Source organism: Hippocampus zosterae, chromosome 2 (genome assembly GCF_025434085.1).
Source record: "Hippocampus zosterae strain Florida chromosome 2, ASM2543408v3, whole genome shotgun sequence".
Lineage (NCBI taxonomy): Eukaryota > Metazoa > Chordata > Actinopteri > Syngnathiformes > Syngnathidae > Hippocampus > Hippocampus zosterae.
Window position 1 is genome coordinate 19,697,847 of NC_067452.1, and position 23,369 is coordinate 19,721,215.

General features: G+C 43.5%; 1 protein-coding gene across 3 annotated transcripts in view; it reads right to left on the reverse strand.

Moving 5' to 3' along the window:
• Window positions 1–23,369, reverse strand: part of LOC127595417 (adenylate cyclase type 6-like) — a 52,133-nt gene that overhangs the window by 15,558 nt on the left and 13,206 nt on the right. For all 3 annotated transcript variants that reach the window (XM_052056883.1, XM_052056882.1, XM_052056884.1), the window contains 4 exons: window positions 2,927–3,076; window positions 2,554–2,675; window positions 1,753–1,864; window positions 1,398–1,525 (listed from right to left, as the gene is read on the reverse strand). In XM_052056883.1, the coding sequence (XP_051912843.1) occupies window positions 1,398–1,525; window positions 1,753–1,864; window positions 2,554–2,675; window positions 2,927–3,076 (512 nt within the window). The remainder of the gene's footprint in view (window positions 1–1,397; window positions 1,526–1,752; window positions 1,865–2,553; window positions 2,676–2,926; window positions 3,077–23,369) is intronic.

The window sequence follows — 23,369 nt, forward strand, 5'->3', positions numbered from 1 at the left end:
AACCTTCAAGATTGAGATGGCAAGTCACACAATCTTGCTCAGTCACAACGTACAATGGCACATTAGCCACTCTGCACTCAGGTATCACTTTAACACAGCCATGAGATACTGTACGAGTGACTATTTGGAGGATGTTGAATGATTCTTCAAAAAAGAAGCTTGAAGCAGTTTGCTACCACTCACAGTTGAAGTTTACTGTCAAACTAAACCTAAAACTAGGAGAACTGTTGTGAATTTAAAACAAAAGCATAACCGAGTCTTTAGTCCACTAGTTGAATATTAATGCTAACACATAGTGGGGAAACCCATATCGCACAGCTCTTGGAGCAACTGATATTTCAACACAAACAGTTCAGCATCAGATTTAGACACTCAATATAAGAGTACTCACAGTCATGCCGTGTATTCTTTCAGAGGAGCTAAGAGAAACTAAAAGGAGCTGCTATATTGCACAGACGGCCATATACAGCACAACACTTATTTTCGTTAGCTGTGCTCACACTTTCACAATAAGAGTTTTTTTTTAATAACCAAAGCTTGCTGGGAAATACAAACGACTTGGAACTCGTTATTAATCAAGCCGTTGCTTTAATTAAACCGTGAAAACAATCGCAACGACTCTGCAAAACAGATGGATGAACCATTCATCTTGAGAAATAAGGTGATGTTTTCATTCATGCCTGTGTGTCACATGGTTGTAAAATGGCTTTTCTGATTCATGTAGTCATGCACGTAACTGGTAGAGTGCAATCAAATCATGTTAAATGTAAACATTGACCACGTCTCTTCACTCAGAATGCTTTCATTTGGAATGATACAAAAAGTCTCCATGTAAAAGCGGCAAGTATTAGCCAAGCAAATGCTAAATCCTATAATTGACACTTTAGTTTAACTCGAGTCAAGTCATATGACAGGAGGCCCCTGACCTCTGGTAACTGATAATAAAGACACTCTGTTAATTTACTCATAAACATAAAATTGTTTGTGAGCAAAAATTTCATTTTTTTTATGATACACTGATGAGACAACAAACTCAAGTACTCACCATGTGAATACAACACAGTAACTGAGATTTTAGAAAAGCAACAAAAAAAATCTGCTTGAGCTTAAAATCAGTTTTATGCATTGCATTGTAATGTACTGGGTTGTAATTTGTACCCATTACAATCGGAGTGACTCGACGCATTTTGCATTGTATATCATCCGAAAATGGAATAGCAACAGTATATCATTGCAATTGGAGTGAATCGTATTGCAACATAAATTAACTGAGTCGTATCTCATTGGAAATAAAATGAATTGAATTGAATTAGATCAGGAATGAATGGAGTGGCATCATGAACTGAATGATACTCAATATACTTGTATATTAGAGTTAACCCTATCAACCAACTTACGAGATGGCTTCAATCATGTCCACGCCCATCTCCACGCAGCAGTGGGCATGGTCGGCCCGAGGTTCGGGCAACCCGGACACACAGTAGTAGCAGTCGCCCAGAATCTTGATGCGTAGGCAGTGATTCTCCTGCGTAGACGGATCATTCAAGATTATAGTTACTGCCTAAGTAGATGGCTTTGGGTTGCCTTCTACTTGTGACGTGTACTGTATTATAGCAGCAGTTGTAAACTCATCTAATCTAATCTAATCACAGAGACGACTCATCGGATTCATTTTATTGTCATTGATGTGTTTGCTCAATGCCCCTCAATTTCTAACAGTGTCACATGACCTGTGCGGTTGCAGGCGCTCACCGATGCCAATTTATCAAAACGGGCAAACAGCTCATTGAGTGTCATGACAAGTTCCTGCGCTGTGCACTGAGATGCCAGACTGGTGAAGCCCTCGATGTCCGCAAACAAGATGCTGCATGGGATTACACACAGTGACAATTAGCATGGCTAGCACTCGCGTGGCAATCTAGCTGTGAACAGACTGGACACCACACAATGTTCGGGCATATAATGGAGAAAACTGGATTGGTTACCATTCAAGGCACATATATATAGTGCATGTAAGGGCACATGTGGACCCACCCATTTGAGCATGGGAAGAACATGGAAACGTCACACAAAAAGGCCTCAGCTTGACTCAAACCCCCAAAGTCAGACGTACGAGACGTACATGAATCTATATGTCGCTGTGCTGTCCAGCTGAGTTCAGGTTCAGTGAAATAGAAAATACTATTTTTAGACTATCGTGCTATGTGAAAAAGTATTTGCCCCCCAAATCATTTTGAATTCATGATGTTTTTCTTTTTTTTTTTTTTTTAATCCGGTATTTGCTCTATTGCTCATGTTCTTCCATGCTTATGCACCGGTAGGTCCAAATCATGGTAGCAAGTTAGCTTCATTGAAGACGCATGAAATTACTCATTTGTCTAAATCTGCCCTGATACTGACTTGTGACCAGTCCATCGTTGGCCTTTGTATGCGGCACTAATACAGTATAATGAATGAGTTTCAGTTGACAGTCATTAGTAAGATGCAACGTATGACATTTTGGAGACAATGTGCCAGACGCTGGTGTTTTAGGCATGAGTGTGCTGGCTTTACCTAACATTGTCATGTTTTTGGATGTAAATCTTGTGAAACATCATATCTTCTTTCTTGGCATTGATGTCAGCTTTCATCTCCATGGCGACATGCCTGGGAAGCACTGACAGCAGGAGGCGCTCCTGCGAGAACGGCAGAAAAGTTAAAGAGCGAGTGTGAGTCAGTCTGTGTCGAGAGTCACGTTTCCAACGTTATGAAGGCGCACTGAGTCACGCAGACTCTTCGCCGTGTGTGGGAATGCGTTGGTCTCTCATGTGTTACACCATGAAACATATTGTTGACCACAAAAAGCCGAGACAAACAAATGAAGTGCCATGTGTTGCTCTTTTGCATGCATTTCTGTGTGTGTGTGTGTGTGTTTGGATGTGTGTACCTGCTGCTGGTTTTCTCTCTGCAGGTGAATTCTGGCCTGGATGTATCCACGGGTCTCCTGGAAGGCTTGTCTCTGGGAGACCTCAGCAGGGTAGTGGGTGCAGATCCCGATCATGTTGGCGCATAGGAAGATGACAACGTTGGCACTTATCTGTAAACACGCCATTATTGGGTGTGGTCAGTAAGCGGTGATCATATTAATTAATTACTAAAAACACTATGCTAAAAAGCTGAAGCTGAATTAAAATGCTGTGTGACTGTTGAAATGTCAAAGTGGGACTTGAAGTTACACTAAACAAGTAGGGTAAAAAAAAATGGACCGATCCATGAATTGGATCAATTTGACCCAACTTTTTAATTGTTTTGTACAAAACAACTTCATATATTTGGGTTGTTTGTCTGCTTGACTTAGATTTGTTTTTGATTTTACTGTTTGGTGCTTTCTACCGCCTTTATTACCGATTTGTCTTACTGTTTATCGTGCATGTTAAATTGCTCCATGTACAGCACTTTGTATGCAGTGATGGCTGTTTGAAAGTGCTCTATAAATACTCTTGACTTGACTTGACTTGACTTGTTTTGAAAGATAGTTTGGTCAAATTGACCCAAGTTGTGGATTGTTATTTTTAACGCAACTGTTTTTAGATTGTCTAATGGTTTGAATAGGTCTAGAATTCCAGAAGGAGGTGCGTGAAAAATAACACAAATTCATTCATTTTACTGTAAAAATGTGGCAATTTGGGGAATGTGATAAATCTCCATATTTTCAAAGTTATAATCTTGTGAATTAGTAAAGAAATGTGGAAGGAGGAGGTAAATATGTAAAATATTTACTATTTGGGGATCTTTATTGTAGAAGTGTGGAAATTGGGGAATATGGGAATTAGTGAGATGTGGAAAACTGTTGCCAAGACATCTAGAATGAGCTGACATTCAAAGTTGGAATGGTTGAATCGGTCGAGGAATGTGGACAAAGGGTCAAATACAATTTTTTTAAAATCATCTCTAAATTTGAGGAATTTCATTGTGAAACTGTGGCAGTTTTGGAAATGTGATTAATAGCTCCCAAAATGTTCTCAAATGAGCCAGAAGTTTTGGAGTTCGAAATGGTTTGAATTGGTAGAGAAATTTGGTAAGGGGAGATAAATACGCACACTATATCTTTGGTGAATTTGTGAATTTTGGGATGCCCTGTGATACCTCGCCTACTCGCCGGCTTGGATAGGCTCCAGCGCGCCCTTGACCCCCGTGAGGATAAGCAGATCAGATTTTGGTGACTCGGATATTTTGAAGCTACAAATAAACCGCCCCTTGTGGAATGAATAAAGTTATCTGAATCTGAAAAAAAGTCCCGATCCATTTCAATGGAAATTATTTTTAAGGAAAATTGGGTAGAAGATACGCTCACAACACTGGCAGCAAATGACTGTCAGGTGACCATATGAGCAGTGTGCTAGCTCGTGGAGCAGTGTTGGTGCATTTCTGAGGCTGTGTGTGTGAGTGTGAGTGCGTGTGTATGTATAAGTGATCAACAGTAAGAAGCAACAGTTAACATGGATTGAATGAACATCGCATTAGCTTGCTGGGATCATCAACCTTAAAAGCATTCCTCTGCTGTGCTGTGTGTGTGTTTTTGATGGCATACATCTGTTAGTCAGCCCCTCTGGGAATCGGCAACGTCGCAATCGCAACAATTCTCGCAAATTCAACCAATCTCCGTGAATTATGCACGGGAACGGATTTGCGTTTTCTGCTCACTTGTCCACCACAGCCGAGCCTGAACGTCAGAAACAGAGCCTTGAGCTGTGGACTTCCCCTCTCGAATACACAAAACACAAACACACACAGTGTCCCCTCCAAGCTCAGAAACACACTTCAGCCTGGGAAAGTCACTTGACCCGTGACCGCAGTACAGAATGTTTCCTCTGAAGATCATATCAGGAGTAATGGGAAAAGGAGATGCCACAGGTCAAATTTCAATCTGTCTTAATAGGGTCAATATCACCAGTGCCCTTAGTGTCCTCATCAGAATCATTCAGTGATCATGAAAATGTGGCACATTAATGACCCTCTGAAGTCTTATTGTAAGTGGTCAAACATTTGCACATCTACCAGTTCAGCAGTAAATCTTTGAAAATATTTTTCCTTCATTTTATACCATTTTGCGTCATTAGATGTATTTGATTTTGGCATGTCCCACACTCTGCTCTGCTAACTACAATGTGTGTAATGAGTGGTTAAATAATTTGTATCTTTTTTTTCTCACTGGAGCGGTACACAGCAGGGCTTGAAAGGGTTGGATTGAAAATCAGCACCCGAAATCTGAGACCATGGTCCTTAGTTGTAAAAGAGTGGAAAGCCCTTCCAGGTGATGAGATCCTGCCCCAAGTGGAGGAGTTCAAGTATCTGAGGGCCTTGTTCACGAGTGAGGGCGGGATGGAGTCTTGGAGCGTCTGTTGTGTCTGTATACTCTGTTTTCGTTTTGTCATGGTAAAGAAGGAGCTGAGATGAAAGGTGAAGCGTTCGATTTTCGTTTCTACCCTCGTGACCAAAAGAACAGGCGGACGAATTGAGTTTCCTCTACGTGGTTGACCAGAACGTTGGTCTCAGAGTCCAGCCGCTGCTCCTCCATGTTGAGAGGAGCCAAATGAGGTGCCTCGGACGTCTGTCTGATTAGAATGCCTCCTGGATACCTCCCTGGTGAGGCGTTACGAGCACGTGCCATCAGTAGGAGGCACCGGCGAAGACCCAGTACTGTGTGTGTGTGTGTGTGTGTGTGTGTGTGCGTGTCCTTGCGTGCGCTTGCGTTTATGAAAACAGATGTTTAGGGTACGACTCATGCAAGCACATTCACCCATGAAATAGATGCCAATACAATTGAACCCAGATGGATGTTAGACACTTCCGGCCGGCTAAAGCAGTGAAAATAACATTTGTTAACCGTTTGTAAGACAGTATTTACACTACAGATACACAGACATATAAACACACGCACACACACACACACACGCACACGCACACACACACGCACGCACACACACACGCACACACACGCACACACACACGCGCACACACGCACACACACACGCACACACACACACGCACAAACACACACACAAGTGGCCACTTGTTGCCACAACAAGAACTGGAGCATGTGACAGCTTTCATTACCAGAAGAGGGACGGCTGGCTAATTCCAACCTAACCTAAGCAGATGGATCAAATAAACACCAGAGATCAGCCACTTGAGCATTTCGAGGGTTTTTTTTCTCCTGACCACTAAGAGTTGAACCCTTGTCCCCGCTTACTTTTACTGTTCCAAGTGACAGACGTTTGCATTCTTTGTGCTTCCTGAAACGCTTCTCTTTTTTTTCTACTCACCTGAGATTCTTGCAAATTTATCGGCTTTAATTGTGTCTACAGTTAAAGGGTTAGACAGTTACAGATACTACATACTTTGTTTTCTTTTTAGCAGTGGTGGGAGATCCTGTGGTCTCATTCGGCCAACACTTCTCCATTTTTTGTTATTATGCCGCCCCCAAAAAGAAAAAAAATATTTCCCCCAACTCTCTGCTGCGGCGATGAATAGTAAATTGTCGATAAAACTGTTCGAAGTAAACCTCTGCAGAGGGGCTAATACCGCCACAACGGTGGTACCTTCCCATCCAAACACCTCACAAGTCGAGCAATTTGAAGTTGCTATATCATGTCAATATCACATGCCCTCATTTCAGCCAGCATCAAAGGAATTATTCTGATGAGAAACTCTTTTGGATACAGATTTTCTAAAAGGACGACAGAGGTAAGACAGGAAAATCCACAAAAATATTTGTCGTCATGTTTACCGCTCTCAGTTTGTTGTTTCATTGAAGTTTGCCTGTTTGGACACAATAAACTTGTTGGTGAACAAAGGACTTTGCATTTGTAATGTTTGAAAAGAACAGTTCACAGTACTTTGTGAAGTCTGTCAGTTCACTTCTCACACTTTTCCTATGTCCCTATTATGCTGTCCAGTCCCAGACAAAATGGGCTTCTTTTTTACACAATTGGCTAAGCGGTTATTAAGAGCACTATTGAATTTACAGAGCATCGTCACTTAATTAGGACCTGGCCAATGGTATTTATAATTCATTGAGAGAGCCGGGCCTGTTCAATCTAACCTGATCACATTGATCCCTAACAGATGGCTTGGAACAGTGGGAGTGCGCTAACGAGGTTTGCTAGCCTGTCTGAGACAGAGGGCCACCTGCATTTCACGAACAGTCGTGCGAGTTTCAACCTCCATGAATGAAGACCCAACATGGAAGAGTTGGGAAAATAGAGACCAAACAGCATTAAATGTGATGAGCCAATAGATTTGGAGACGCAACATACTCCACATTGTTGGCCTTAGTCAAGAAAATGTGTTGGTGCCATGATTGATTCGTGGTTGAATATGATGTGTCTTGTGCCAGCCTAAAACCCACCATCTTATGATGTTCAAAATTCTTTGTCGAAACTTCAAAAACACATACAGGTCAAGAGTCTTTTTTTCCACTTGTTATCATTAGCTAATTTAGCATGTGATTAGCAATCTAAATTCCCTCACGGGATCAGGAGGTGAATAAAGTATCTATCTAGCTATCTTTCTATCCATCTATCCAGAAGGAATTGCTACATTTCAATGGCATAATTTATGTTAAATGTAAAACTTATTATAACGTGTTATAATAACGTTAACGTGTGTTATAACGTGAAACTTATTATGTTAAAATGAGACACTAATGAAGTTAAAATGTTAAATTTATCATGTTGCAATGAGACACAGTATTGAACTTGTTTGTTTTGGTGTGGCAGAAAGATGCTTCTGTGCGATGCCTGTTAATAAAAGAGGGAAAGTATTTATATATATATATATATATATATATATATATATATATATATATATATATATATATATATATATATATATATATATATATAAAAAAAATCCTCATCTCACCCCTCGGGTGGTGTCCGTCCCTCATTCAGCTCGGGTCCTCTACCAGAGGCCAGGAAGCTTGAGGGTTCTGCGCAGTATCCTTGCTGTTCCCAGCACTGCACATTTCTGGACTGAGATGTCCGATGTTGTTCCCGGGATCTGTTGCAACCACTCATCTAGTTTGGGGGTCACTGCACCGAGTGCTCCGACCACCACAGGCACGACTGTCACCTTTACCTTCCAGGCTCTCTCCAGCTCTTCTCTGAGCCCTTGGTATTTCTCGAGTTTCTCATGTTCCTTCTTCCTGATGTTTCCATCACTAGGGACCGCTACATCCACTACAACGGCTTTCCTCTGCCTTTTATCTATGATCACGATATCTGGTTGGTTCGCCATTACCATCTTGTCAGTCTGGATCTGGAAGTCCCACAGGATCTTCGCTCTGTCATTCTCCACCACCTTCGGAGGTGTTTCCCATTTTGACCTTGGGGTTTCCAGTCCATACTCCGCACAGATGTTTCGGTAGACTATGCCAGCCACCTGGTTATGGCGTTCCATGTAGGCTTTCCCTGCCAGCATCTTGCACCCTGCAGTTATGTGTTGGATCGTCTCAGGTGCCTCTTTGCACAACCTACACCTTGGGTCTTGTCTGGTGTGGTATATCTGGGCCTCGATGGCTCTGGTGCTCAAGGCCTGTTCCTGAGCAGCCAGGATGAGTGCCTCTGTGCTGTCCTTCAGGCCAGCCCTCTCTAGCCACTGATAGGACTTCTTGAGATCAGCCACTTCAGTTATGGTCCGGTGGTACATCCCGTGTAGGGGCTTGTCCTCCCATGATGGTCCCTCTTCCAGTGCCTCATCTTCTGTTCCCCATTGTCTGAGACATTCTCTGAGTACGTCATCCGTTGGAGCCTTCTCCTTGATGTATTCATGGAGCTTGGATGTTTCATCCTGGACAGTGTCTCTCACGCTCACTAGTCCCCGGCCTCCTTCCTTTCGGCTTGCGTACAGTCTCAGGGTGCTGGATTTGGGATGGAACCCTCCATGCATGGTTAGGAGCTTTCGGGTCTTAACGTCCGTGGTCTGAATCTCTTCCTTTGGCCACCTTATTATTCCTGCAGGGTATCTGATCACTGGCAGGGCATAGCTGTTTATTGCCCGGGTCTTATTCTTGCCATTGAGCTGGCTTCTTAGGACTTGCCTCACTCGCTGGAGGTATTTGGCCGTAGCCGCTTTCCTTGTTGCCAGTTCGAGGTTGCCTTTGGCTTGTGGTATACCAAGGTACTTGTAGGTGTCCTCAATGTCTGCTATTGTTCCTTCAGGGAGTGAGACCCCATCAGTGCGGACTACCTTTCCTCTCTTAGTCACCATCCGACTACATTTCTCAAGCCCGAATGACATCCCGATGTCGCTGCTGTAGATCCTGGTTGTGTGGATCAGTGAATCTATGTCCCTTTCGCTCTTAGCATACAGCTTTATGTCATCCATGTAGAGGAGGTGACTGATTGTAGCTCCATTTCTGAGGCGGTATCCATAGCCTGTCTTGGTGATTACTTGGCTTAGGGGGTTCAGTCCTATGCAGAACAGCAGTGGGGAGAGTGCATCACCTTGGTATATGCCACATTTGATGGACACTTGGGTAAGTGGCTTGCCATTGGCTTCAAGTGTGGTTTTCCACATTCTCATCGAGTTCGCAACGAAGGCTCTTAGGGTCCTGTTCACCTTATACAACTCCAAGCATTCAGTGATCCATGTATGTGGCATCGAGTCATAGGCTTTCTTGTAATCAATCCAGGCTGTGCACAGGTTGGTACGTCGGGACCTGCAGTCTTGTGCGACTGTTCTGTCAACCAGGAGCTGATGTTTGGCTCCTCTGGTATCTCTACCAATGCCCTTCTGTGCTTCGCTCATGTATTGATCCATGTGTCCACTTATCTTAGCCGCAATGATTCCTGACATGAGCTTCCATGTTGTGGAGAGACAGGTTATTGGCCGATAGTTGGATGGGGCTGCACCCTTCGAGGGATCCTTCATGATCAGGATCGTTCGCCCTTCGGTTAGCCATTCTGGGTGAGTCCCATCCTTCAGCAGCTGGTTCATTTGTACTGCTAGGCGCTCATGGAGTGCTGTGAGTTTCTTTAGCCAGTAGGTGTGGACACCTACTATATATATATATATATATATATATATATATATATATATATATATATATATATATATATATATATATGGAAGTACTGTAACTGTACTTCTACTTAACTTAGGTTAAAACGAGTTAAAAGAGTGCTTTCTCTCTGGCCTCAAATGTGATGGCTTTGTTCAGCTAACCACAAACCACATGATGCCGCTCACTTCTCTTCTTGGTCACCAGAATTCCAGGAATTTGATGAACGGATGAAACAACAAAGTAATGCAATTAATTATATGCTGTTTGTTAAGAATAAAATGGACAATCTATCAGGCTACAACACAACAGCAAAACAACGCACCTCATATTGAGCATGTATGCCTGATTTGTTCACAAGGCCCCTTTGGCTACGTCACTGTGATGATTCAGTTAAGTCCAGATCAATTCAGAATACTTTAGTGTCCCAAAGGGAAACTTGTCTTAAAGATGGTGCCAAAAAAAAAAGGTTAAGAGACTTCAGAAAAAGGGAATACTTTTTGAAACAGTCAAGGAAATCTAAGTAGCCTACACCAATACAGACTAGACCTTGACAGTTGACAGCTGAAGACCAACGCACAGACTGATGTTATACCTTGTTTGTTTGTCCTGGATAAAAGGACTCAAGATTTACTGCCTGAGGAAGGACCTCGAAGCAGAGGTGAAGAGGGTGTATTTCACAGTCCAGCGTGACCTTGACCTGATTTTCAACGACAGCAATCAAAGAATCATGTGTGGGGCAACGATGCGTTCCCGCTGTATTGCAGATATTTCCATGCTTCTTTTTTAACAGTACCCAGTCAAGACTGAATTTAGACTTGTGCACCTTCAGTGTAGTAGAACATTGTGCCACATCATGCTGGGCAACACTGAGGTTGACCAAAAAAATGATACAAGAAGAAGAGGCAGTGAAGGTCCGCTACTTTACTCCAGTAAAACTATAGCTGTTGCTCTACTGATGGTCCATTTGCCTGTGTTACTGCTCCGTGTGTGTTCAAGTAGCAGTTGTTTGAAAGCTTATGTTTACTACAACTTGCATACATACATCAGCCTGTCTATTGGTTTTTGCATTGTACACTAAAATATGCTAAAATACATTGCTAAACTAAGCTAGAGGACTTTTGTTACTGGTGTTCAAATACAGTAGTACAGTAATCTGTTGTTTATCGCGGTTAATGGGGACCAAAACCATCGGCGATAAACGAAAATCCGCAAAGTAGCGAACAATTAACATATACAGGTAAAAATAAATAAATAAATACAATTTTATGTCCGCAAAAAGTCAGTGAGAAGCTGCAAAACAACAGCGAGTCACATAGAGCAACATATACAGTACTGTATTCCGTGTATATGAAAAAAACCCAATTATAATTGTTATTTTTTTCTTATGAATACGTTTGAAAAAAGGACAGAATCTGCGATAAACAAACCTTGAAATAGAGAGGGATCACTGTACATTGTTTATTATTTTGCCTCATTCTTATTTTGCCAATATTACAGCTCGGCCGACAAATACAGTAAACAGCTTGAAGCAAGCATGCTTCACTTCTTATTTGTAGAGATGCATGAGCCAGGGAGAAGATGCGCTAAGAAATATTTTAAAATGTGTCTTTTAATAGGTTTGGTTGTTTTTAAGTACTATGAAAAGTGTTTCAATTAGGGGAGGAGCAAAACTTTTAAAAAATAAATTCTATGGTCTGTCTATATCTCAACGAGGGTTCATTGAAAGACTTGTTACCTCAGCTCACATTTGGAGGCTCCAGAACGTTCCTCTGCTCTCAGATCATTGGCTCAACTGCTTTTCAAACATCGGCTTATAAGGTGCGGCTACAGCTAAGGTGCTGCAAAGCATTTTTGAAGAACAAATGAAGGAAAAACAGTCGAGTTGTGCTTGGCAAACACGAGGAATCCTTTGCGTCTCCTGTAGGCGGGGATCAAACAAAGCACGTCATTGAGACAGACTGTTTGAGCGTTGATCATTTCAAGCTATTTACATGAGGCATACATTAACTGAGACCCTTCAGCTTTCTCTGTCACGCTGATCTTCCCTAAGGGTGTGTGTGTCCCTATTCAAGTCCAAACCCGGCCCCGAAAAAAGTCTGCATGGTCATAGACCAAATTGTATGCCAGCGGACATCCTCTTTTACACGCACCATAAAAGTTGTTTAACCAAACAATCATGATGACTGTAACACGTTCTATTTGATTGGTTTACTTTGATTCTTACATACTGAGACACTTACAGGTCATCACTTTATTAGGTACACATGCATATTCTAAGAAGGACCGGTACAAGATCTGTAGTACAGTTCACTGAGACAAAGATAACAACTCACTTTTAAGCGGTATTAACATCTTTATTTTTAGATACTTTTGATCCTCTCAGGAATAAACAAGGTAACAAAATTAAGAGAATCAGGCATCTGTTTGCAAGATGTCGATATATGTTTGCGACAGTCACTGCAAAATTATAACCACAATAATAAACATGGCGTTAAAGTAATACCGTAGCTATTTCAAAGTGTCAGCGGATTATCGGTGGCGGATGTGTTGCACGAGTCTCCTGAGATTGAGGATCTAATTAGGATCCCTGCAAGCGTGAATATGCGGCACAAATATTTTGTTTATTATCAAGTCTGTTTGGCAAAGACTCTTGAGAAAAGTGTGAGCAGCCCCCAGTGATCGTGCGGCAACACAATTGATTATTAACTCCTGTGATGACATAGTGACACAGGCCAAGCTAAACGTGATAACAACCACTTGGGGCTCCTCAAATAAAGCCTTTTTCCTGTTTGGAGTCATTAAGAGGCAACTAAATAGTGGAAGACATTGCATGCAAACATATCACTTTCACCTCACCTCAGACAACCTCGATATCACAGAATGTAGAGCAGTGTCATGTTTGAAAACAATTCAAAGCTAGTCAGTATTACTAACGCATGGTGGCTATTTTTTCCTCAATGAACTAAGTGCAGTTGACTTTATCACTCTAATTTCCGGGTTTTTTTAGTTACCGTAGTTTTTTTTTTACATTGAGTCATCGACAGCTGAGTTTGAAAAAGGTGTTGAGCCTATTTTGGACAAAGTCAGACAGAGAAAGTACAGATATCTGTCTCTATAGTGCAAATAGAGCACTGCTGACTCACGTCAGAAAATGACTCATGAAATCAGATTGAACTTTCCTTCCAAACCTGGACTGGGGGATGGGGGGTCGGGGGGGGGGGGGGGGGGTATCCATGAAACCACAGTAGTTATAGCAGTGCATTCTAAGATGTGTAGTCTCTGCGATGTATCTGTTGTACACTAACTGGCCATTTAAAACGTGTCTGCTTCTCAAAATAAACAAGAATAATGCATATTAAGTAAAACATCTAGAGGCAAAATAGCTTTGCAATTTAGCATTGCCCATCAGTGTTGGGGCTTGTGGGTAAGAATTTCCGAGTAGGAATTTGTCAAAGTACAAGGCCTGGAATTCACCCAAAATGGCTACTTCCCACCAAAATGGCCGACAGGGGCATGTGTCCTTGAGAGTTTTTGGTGTGTGCTGTTATGATAGACACATCCACAGAATGACGTATTGATCAGTGAAGCTGGTGACGGGGGCTCATTTTCCCCCCCTAACATTCCAAGGGGCTTTGCCAAGTGAGTTGTGGGTTCATGCTGGGGACCCATCTATATATTACCATCCCCCCCAAAACACACTTGCAAAAATCGGTGCATTTTTAGACATGTTGAGGTCCTCGAAATGCCACCAATTGGTTTGAATAATAATAATAATAAACATAGCCATTCCAAGACGGACTGTTTCTCAGGCTCTAATAAAATGCATTAGAATTACAAACATGCCGAGTGGTATTTTAGCACCCCTAAAGATGAGTGTCACAGCTTGAACAGATAACGTGATACCCATTTGGTAAATATAGGGGCGCAAACATGCCACTTTGTAGCTGATTAATTGCTGGCTTCCCAGAATGTGTAATTGTCAACACAAGAAAAGCATAAAAGTGGCTAAGGGGTGGGCGTGCCTCATCTGTAACCGCTGCTCTGTTTTTGCCACAGCTCAGGCCAAACTAAAATTAGCCTCATGTGACCGAGTGAGCCACAAACTCAAACGCTGAGGCCAATTCTGCATGGGGTAAAGAGAGTGAGGCCCACGTGTGCACATCAACAATTAATGCGAGCACAATGAACACGCGTTTATCGTAGGGGATCCTTTCCAGACCCTCCATGGTGGATGAAAATCCACGACATAGAGAGATAATAGATAAACGAGCGTGGTCACGGAAGGACTTGACCTCATGTCTCTACAGGCAGCACTTAATCACCAAAATGATCAACAAAACTATATGTTATCAAATAAAGGCCTACTAGCTTAGTGCTAAAATACTACTTTAATGCTCACGGAGTAACAACAGTGCAGAGTCCATAAAAAGATCAATAGTACCTAACATTATTGCACAAAAATGGCAGTGGTATCAAAACAAACACAAGCATTCTGCTTTACGGTTCTGGAATCTGTAGACTTGTATTGCAGCCAGAAGAGCAGATCAACATTATACAACATTCCTGTGCTAAAATTGCAGTGGTATCAAAAGCATAACAAACACTTGCATTCTGTTTCTAGGTCCAAATATCTGAGCAACAATTACTTAATTTTAGTACTGTTTAGGGTTTATTCTTTAGTATGATACTCTAGTATAATTTGGGGATTTGAATTAGGCCCAACAGACCCTTGGACAATAGAAGTGTTTGATATTTTCTCAACATAAAACAAATGATGTAAAAAGTTCTGCAGAGCAATGTTAAATTCGTGTTTTGCATTTAATTTAAAATTAATTCATTTTTTTGAAATGGTCCAACACATTCAAGAAGCTGCTCACTAGGAAAATAGTTTGTAGTTTCACTTTAAACACATTTGTCGGTATCAAAGCAGATTAAGTTCCAATCATTTTTCAGCTTTATTTCATCTGAATGATTCTGAAGGTCATGCGGGCAGGAATTTGTGCAAGTGTAAAGTTTTTCTATTCGTTTTCTACAGGGCTTTTTTAATGTATTCACTCCACAGACAAACTAACAGCATGAGCATGTGTTACAGAACTCCCAAAAATTTGTCAAAATGTTGTTCCAACTGTTTTGGGATTTACAACAGTCACCATATCTGACATTATCGTATTACACCAACCTCACGTGATCTCAATTCAGCCAGCAATAATCAATTCACTCTGCATGTGTGTTTTGCCTTTTCCTTTAACTTTTTGTGGCACTGATAATGGACACGGATAATGCTGCTAAGAGAAGAAGAAGAGACACAGGAAGTTGTCGTGAAGTCAGTGACCGGATTTTGGCAAACAAAGGACTTTTATATTTGAATCTTGTGCAACTTGTGCGCCGTTTGTTTGGGATGTTTGACAAGAAGGAGCACTGTGTGACTCAGTAGACAGTACGTTAGCATCTCATGCCAGGAAACTAGCAATGTGCACACCGGTAGATGAGAGGGTTGCCTCCCTCCGCCGTGGTTGGACGGGCCCTGACTGTTGTTTGTGCATATGCACCAAACAGCAGCTCAGCATACCCACCCTTTTTGGAGTCCTTGGAGGGTGTGCTGGAGAGTACTCCTGCTGGGGACTCCCTTGTTCTGCTGGGGGACTTCAATGCTCACGTGGGCAATGACAGTGATACCTGGAGGGGCGTGATTGGGAGGAACGGCCCCCCCGATCAGAACCCGAGTGGTGTTTTGTTATTGGACTTCTGTGCTCGTCATGGATTGTCCATAACGAACACCTTGTTCAAACATAAGGGTGTCCATTTGTGCACTTGGCACCAGGACACGCTAGGCCGCAGTTCGATGATCGACTTCGTAGTTGTATCATCGGATTTGCGGCCTCATGTTTTGGACACTCGGGTGAAGAGCGGGGCGGAGCTGTCAACTGATCACCACCTGGTGGTGAGTAGGCTCCGATGGTGGGGGAAGATGCCGGTCCGTCCAGGCAGACCCAAACGTATTGTGAGGGTTTGTTGGGAGCATCTGGCGGAATCCCCTGTCAGAAGGAGTTTCAACTCCCACCTTCGACAGAGCTTTTCCCATGTTCCGGGGGAGGCGGGGGACATTGAGCCCGAGTGGACCATGTTCCGTGCCTCTATTGTTGAGGCGGCCAATCTGAGTTGTGGCCGTAAGGTGGTTGGTGCCTGTCGTGGCGGCAACCCCCGTACTCGCTGGTGGACACCAGCAGTAAGGGATGCCGTCAAGCTGAAGAAGGAGTCCTATCGAGCCTTTATGGCCTGTGGGACCCCAGAGGCAGGTGACGGGTATCGACTGACCAAGTGGAACGCAGCTTCGGTGGTCGCCGAGGCAAAAACCCGAGCGTGGGAAGAGTTCGGTGAGGCCATGGAAGCCGACTTCCGGACGGCTTCAAGGAAATTCTGGTTCACCATCCGACGTCTCAGGCGGGGGAAGCAGTGCACCACTAACACTGTGTACAGTGGGGATGGGGCGCTGCTGACTTCGACTCAGGACGTTGTGAACCGGTGGACAGAGTACTTCGAAGACCTCCTCAACTCCACCAACACGCCTTCCTTTGAGGAAGCAGAGCCTGGGGACTCTGAGGTGGGCTCTCCTATCTCTGTGGTTGAAGTCACCGATGTGGTTAATAAGCTCCTCGGTGGCAAGGCCCCAGGAGTGGATGATATCCGCCCGGAGTTCCTCAAGGCTCTGGATGTTGTGGGGCTGTCCTGGTTGACACGCCTCTGCAACATCGCGTGGTCAACAGGGAGAGTGCCTCTGGATTGGCAGACCGGGGTGGTAGTCCCTCTTTTTAAAAAGGGGGACCGGAGGGTGTGTTCCAACTACAGAGGGATCACACTCCTCAGCCTCCCTGGTAAGGTCTATTCAGGGGTGCTGGAGAGGAGGGTCCGTCAGGAAGTCGAGCCTCAGATTGAGGAGGAGCAGTGTGGTTTTCGTCCCGGCCGTGGAACAGTGGACCAGCTCTACACCCTTAGCAGGGTCCTTGAGGGTATGTGGGAATTCACCCAACCAGTCTACATGTGTTTTGTGGACTTGGAGAAGGCGTTTGACCGTGTCCCTCGGGGAGTTCTGTGGGGGGTGCTTCGTGGGTATGGGGTACCGAACCCCCTGATACGGGCTGTTCGGTCACTATACCACCGATGTCAGAGTTTGGTTCGCATTGCCGGCAGTAAGCCGGAATCGTTTCCAGTGGGGGTAGGACTCCGCCAAAGCTGCCCTTTGTCACCGATTCTGTTCATAACTTTTATGGACAGAATTTCTAGGCGCAGCCGAAGCGTTGAGGGGGTCCGTTTTGGGGGCCTCAGTATTGCATCCCTGCTTTTTGCAGATGATGTGGTGCTGTTGGCTCCTTCAAACGGGGCTTTCCAACTCTCACTGGAGCGTTTCGCAGCCGAGTGTGAATCGGTTGGGATGAAAATCAGCACCTCCAAATCTGAAACCATGGTCCTCAGTCGGAAAAGGGTGGAGTGCCCCCTCCGGGTCGGGGAGGAGATCTTGCCCCAAGTGGAGGAGTTCAAGTATCTTGGGGTCTTGTTCACGAGTGGGGGCAGGAGGGAGCGGGAGATCGACAGGCGGATCGGTGCAGCGTCTGCTGTGATGCGGACGTTGTATCGGTCTGTCGTGGTGAAGAAGGAGTTGAGCCAAAGGGCGAAGCTCTCAATTTACCGGTCGATCTACGTCCCAACCCTCATCTATGGTCACTGTCACGTTCCGTGCCTGCCAGCAGGTGGCGGGTTTTTCCCTCTGCCTACTGCAAACCTGTTCTTAATTCCAGGGTGATTATCAGGCCTTTATCAAGTGGCTCTGGCAGCTCATTCTCTGCCGGAGAATTCCACGCCGTGCCATATTTCTCTCGTGCTCCATGTTCGCTATTACAATTGACTCTTTGCCTTCTTGCCTTACGGCCGTTACTTTCGATATACGCGTTAAAGCTCTAAATTGTGAATTGTTGTATTTTTCTTCGCCAATTCAGGCCCTCCTCGCGTTTTGTTTTCCGCGAGCGTTTTCAGTTGATTTCCTTCTTTGTTTATTCCTGATCCTTATTTGATCAGCGTTTTCTGTTACCGTTTTTCCCTGTCGGGCTATTTCTGGTTTTTTTTGTCATTAAAGACATCTTTTTGTTTGACAAGATTTTTTCGTTGTCTGCTTTTCTGGGATCCAACCCTTTATTTCCTTGTTCTGCACGAGGCGATCTGGTATCGCCTCGAGCAGAACTTGACAGTCACGAGCTATGGGTCGTGACCGAAAGAACGAGATCCCGGATACAAACGGCCGAAATGAGTTTTCTCCGCAGGGTGTCCGGGCTCTCCCTTAGAGATAAGGTGAGAAGCTCGGTCATCCGGGAGGGGCTCAGAGTCGAGCCGCTTCTCCTCCACATCGAGAGGAGCCAGATGAGGTGGCTTGGGCATCTGATTCGGATGCCTCCTGAGCGCCTCCCTGGTGAGGTGTTCCGGGCATGTCCCACCAGGACACGCTGGAGAGACTATGTCACCCAGCTGGCCTGGGAACGTCTCGGGATCCCCCGGGGAGAGCTGGAAGAAGTAGCTAGGGAGAAGGAAGTCTGGGCTTCCCTGCTAAAAAGCTGTTGCCCCCGCGACCCGGCCCCGGATAAGCGGTAGATGATGGATGGATGGATATATATATATATATATATATATATATATATATATATATATATATATATATATATACACACACACACACACACAGCTTGTTATCGGAATTGGTGTTATACGTAGCATGGGATATGCTGGAGGACCCGAGTTATATGTAGCACGTTATGTGGTCGGGTAAATTATAAAGTAGCATTTTTATGCAGTGTGTTATACAATAGGGTGAGTGTATATGTAGCGTGTGTTTCAGGTAGACTGCAGGGGTGGCCAAACTTTTTGGACCAAAGATCTACTTTTCGATCAACTAAGTTAGGGTAGAACCAGTTAGGTTCTACCCTAACTGGCACGCGCGCGCACACACACACACACACACACACACACGCAGACACGCCGTGATGAGAAACAGCCTGAAACTGAGGCATGCGATGTACTTTTGCAGCCTGTTAACTATCGTAGCTCACACGTACCATTTTAAAGTGATAGAGATTAGATTCCTATTCTTTTTTGCCCTCGGTGAATTGTACACAAAGCAAACGATAAAATGACGATTTTATCGACGAAAAGAATAATGACGATAAAAGATAGAGCGCAACAGCTGCAATTGCAGACTGCTGAGTGCTGACAACGTCCGGTGACGTAATCACACACCACCATAAATTCAAGATTTACCTGCTTTATTTTATTTTTTAAATATTTTTTTGGTGAAAATGAGACTGATAGGATGATTAGGGTGCAGCGTACATTAACACAAAAAATATATATTACAAACACGTACAAAGACACACAAATGTTTTTTTGTTTTTTTTTTCTCATCGACACTCCTCGGATCTACTTGGTACCTGTCTTAGATCTACCAGTAGATCAGGATCAACGTAATGGGCACCCCTGAGGTAGAGTCTTATACAGAAGCTGTACAGGCGATGAGTAACATTTTCACAGTCTAATATGAATCAGCTCAGACAAATACAAAAATGAAAAAGCCTCATAATTTTAAATCAAATCAACCACTAATCTAAAATGTTAAAACACACCTTTCATATGCTACATGAACTGTAACAGCTACCCTGACTTAGTTTTTATGATGTAGGCAATATGTTGTTAATTCAAATTCAATGGATCACTTGGGAGAATTTTTGTAATGTCATGGGACACATAAAGTAGTAACATATACATCATTGAATGAGATAAATCTAATGGGGAATGTACAAGTATGCGTTTGTCTCAGTGGTGTGAAACTTTGGCTGGACACACAGCATGAGAGGAGGGAGGGGTTAGGCCGTTCAGGGTTGCGCTCTCCTCCTTGCTGTGTCTCCAACAAACCAGTCATCCCACTCATTGCCTCCCAGCCCACCCACGCACCACCCCAACTCAGCCTTCATTTCCTGGACACCAGTGGTGGAAAGTACAAATACTTTGCAAATACTTTGTTACTGGGGTTAAGTTGGCAATTCAGGTGTCTGTACATTAATAATATATTTATCTCTCTGATGACTTTTTACTTTTACTGTCTATGTTTGATAACCGGTAACTGTACTTTCCGCTTCTTTGATATCATCAAATATAACACAATGTACTGTACCTTTTTCTTTTGTTTCCCTAAGTGTGAGGTATACGCAATTTACTCTCTAATTGGCTCAAGAAGAGAGCATGAGTATTGGTGCCATCTCTGGGGGCCAACGCGCACTCTCTGCGGCATGGCCACACTGAGAACTAGAAGACCAAATTTGCATCATCTAACCCCTCCCATTTGCTCACCATGTTGGCACTGCGTTTAATGGCTATAGAAGCTGACTCTTGAGATGTGGAACGTCACCTCTCTGGCAGGGAGGAAGCAGAGCTGGTGTGTGAGCTCGAGATGTCATGTCATTTTGAACATTGCTTATCCTGTACAGGGTCGTGGGTGCTGGAGTCTATCCCAGCCGGCTTTGTACGAAAGGTGGACTACACCCTGAACTGGTTGCCGGACAAACAACCTTCCATACCCACATCCACACTGTCACTGAGCAAGAACCGAACCCGCGCTGCTGTCAGGCGAGTGTACCATGACACATTCAGCTACGGTCGAGAAGTTTCAACGAGATATAGTCGGGATCGACTTCACACACAGCATGGGCTCTGGTACCAGTACTGCATTGTGAACTACATAATCTTTGTGCCGCTGAGCCAGTAAGTAAGAGCAATTGACAATAAACTGATTGGCCAATTGTGTTCATTTGTCACTGCTGTTTTGTAACAAAAACACAATATTGTGCTTTGTAAAAAAAAATTACCAACATTAGTATTTTTTATTATTTTAGTTTAAAATATCATGAGTTTTTATACAGTATCGTGAGCTTCTTTTATATCGCCAACTTCTCCACAGTATCGTGATAATTATCATATTGCGAGGTTCATATTGTGATCTCGCATCATGACGTCTGGATCGCGTTACATCCCTCCTGCTGGCTCTACTCACTCATCTCAACTATGTGACAGAGTGCAGAACTTTAAATTTGCAACTATGAGCTAAACGTCAAGGAATTTCATCTCCTTTTAAGAACAATGTGCAAGAAGAACCGGAGGCCAGCATTTAACTTGAAGACACACAAAAATACATTTATTCCTTCGGACAACATGTATACGCGGCTCATAGGAGTAAAAATAGGATGATTCAATTATATTAAATGAGAGAACATGGGCAGAGAGCAGCACCGAGTAAAAAAACAAGACTTACTTAAGTTTCACAAGTATCAGATAACACTCACCCATCCCAGCAACTCACTTTCCAACTCCAGTCACCACCCTTGATCGTACACAATATTTACTCTTACTACTCTCCAGAGCATACAAATCAATACTGTGACCAGAACAACAGGTTGTACAAAGTACACGTGAGCGCTTTGGCTCATATGGACACTCCCCCCACCAAAAATGTATGAAGCCAGATAGTGTGGACAATATTTCCAAGGCATCAATATCATTCATCATTTTCTTTCTGAAGGAGTAATAAGCAAAAGGATGAATAAGGTGTGTGAATGATGAAACCTGCGGGGAATTGTGATAGCTGACTGTGCATCTTATTAAATAGCAGATTTTGAAAGGCAGGTGCAAATCAGGACGTAAAGCTAAGTGGTTCCAGTGCAGAGGTGGAGGGTTCGATTCCGGCTGTTGCCTTCCTGTGTGGAGTTTGCATGTTCTCCCCGTGCCGGTGTGAGTTTTCTCCGGGTACTCCGGTTTCCACCCACATTCCAAAAACATGCATGGCAGGCTGATTGAACACTCAAAATTGTCCCTATGTGTCAGTGTGAGCGTGAGCGCGGATGGTTGCTCGTCTAAGTGTGCCCTGCAATTGGCTGGTAACCAGTTCAGGGTATAGCCCTCCTACTGCCCGTAGACAGCTGGGATAGGCTCCAGGATGCAAGCAACCCTTGTAAGGAGAGCTTTTTCAAATTCATCAGTCTCCACCACTTTTACACCAATAGTGCGTGCAAAGTACTTTAGTATTTGGGATCTTAATAAAAGATCTTGGCAGGTCACAGGCATCAGCAAAGTACACAATTTGTTGGAGAAAACGCGCAATTTAGTACCTGTCCATGAGAAAATCAGGCCAGTTGCCGTTTTTGTAAGAATCAACTTGTAAAAACGTAAAAAATAACAAGCCCTTGTTTTGAAAGTAACGTCACTGCATTTCAAAAAACTAGAGAGGAAATTAACACGAAAATGAATTTGGTTGAACATTTTGGTGTACTGTGCCTCCGTTTTTAGTCCAAACGGTCTTGTGTTCCTTTGTTGTTGCAGCGGGTAGGCATAATTGATGAAGAGGCAACGTGATTCTTTGTGAGGTTTCTGCATTTGAGAGAGAGGAGCCTGTGACTTCTCCGGATGAATCATGAGACAAAGGCCTTGTTAATGCGTTGAAATTACTCATGTTCGGTTACAGACAATATGAGAATGTGCTGCCAGACCTTATGGTTTGGGAAGGCTAACTGTGGTACATGAGGACTTTTGACAAGGTAAGCTTTGTTCAGAGGTGGCGAAAGAGCTCATGCTGTACTTAAGCAGAGAAAGTGATGTAAAAAATTAATTTGGTCAAAGTAGAAGAACTGAGAGAACTCCTTTACTTCGTCATAAGTAGTCCGAAATTAGAGTCGCTACCTCAGTAAGAGTGAATTTAAGATTTATTATTATACTTGTGTGTTAAGTGAAACTACACATAGGCCTGTTTTACTGCCACTTCCCTTCTCTCTTGCCCTCTTCTCTCCTGCTTGGCGAAGACTGAATCCGACGCCTTTGCTGGATGCATTTTGCACCGACCGACAGGGACAAGATCTGAGGTTGACCAGTTTCCTGGATGTGAATGTTGTCCATGAGGTATCCACTGCAGTCTGGTAGTCCTGGAAGGAGAATCGGTGGTCCCTTCTCAACGTTTTATTCTTTTTTTTCCTTGCCTGGTTGGAAGAGTTTAGTTCAGAGGATGTTGCTAATCTTTGGCAACCGTGGGCTTATGAATCCCTTCGAGACCCCTTTACGAGAAATGGCTACAAAAATAAATTTGACTTGAGGAAAAATTGTCAGAAGTCCACGTGCCGGAAAAATGTAATTCAACGCAGCAACAAAGTATTTGTAATTTGTTACTTCCCACAACTGGCTTTGTTGTATGTGCGTGTGCGTGGCATTTGAATAGCAGGACATCGTTCTGTGTTTATACAGC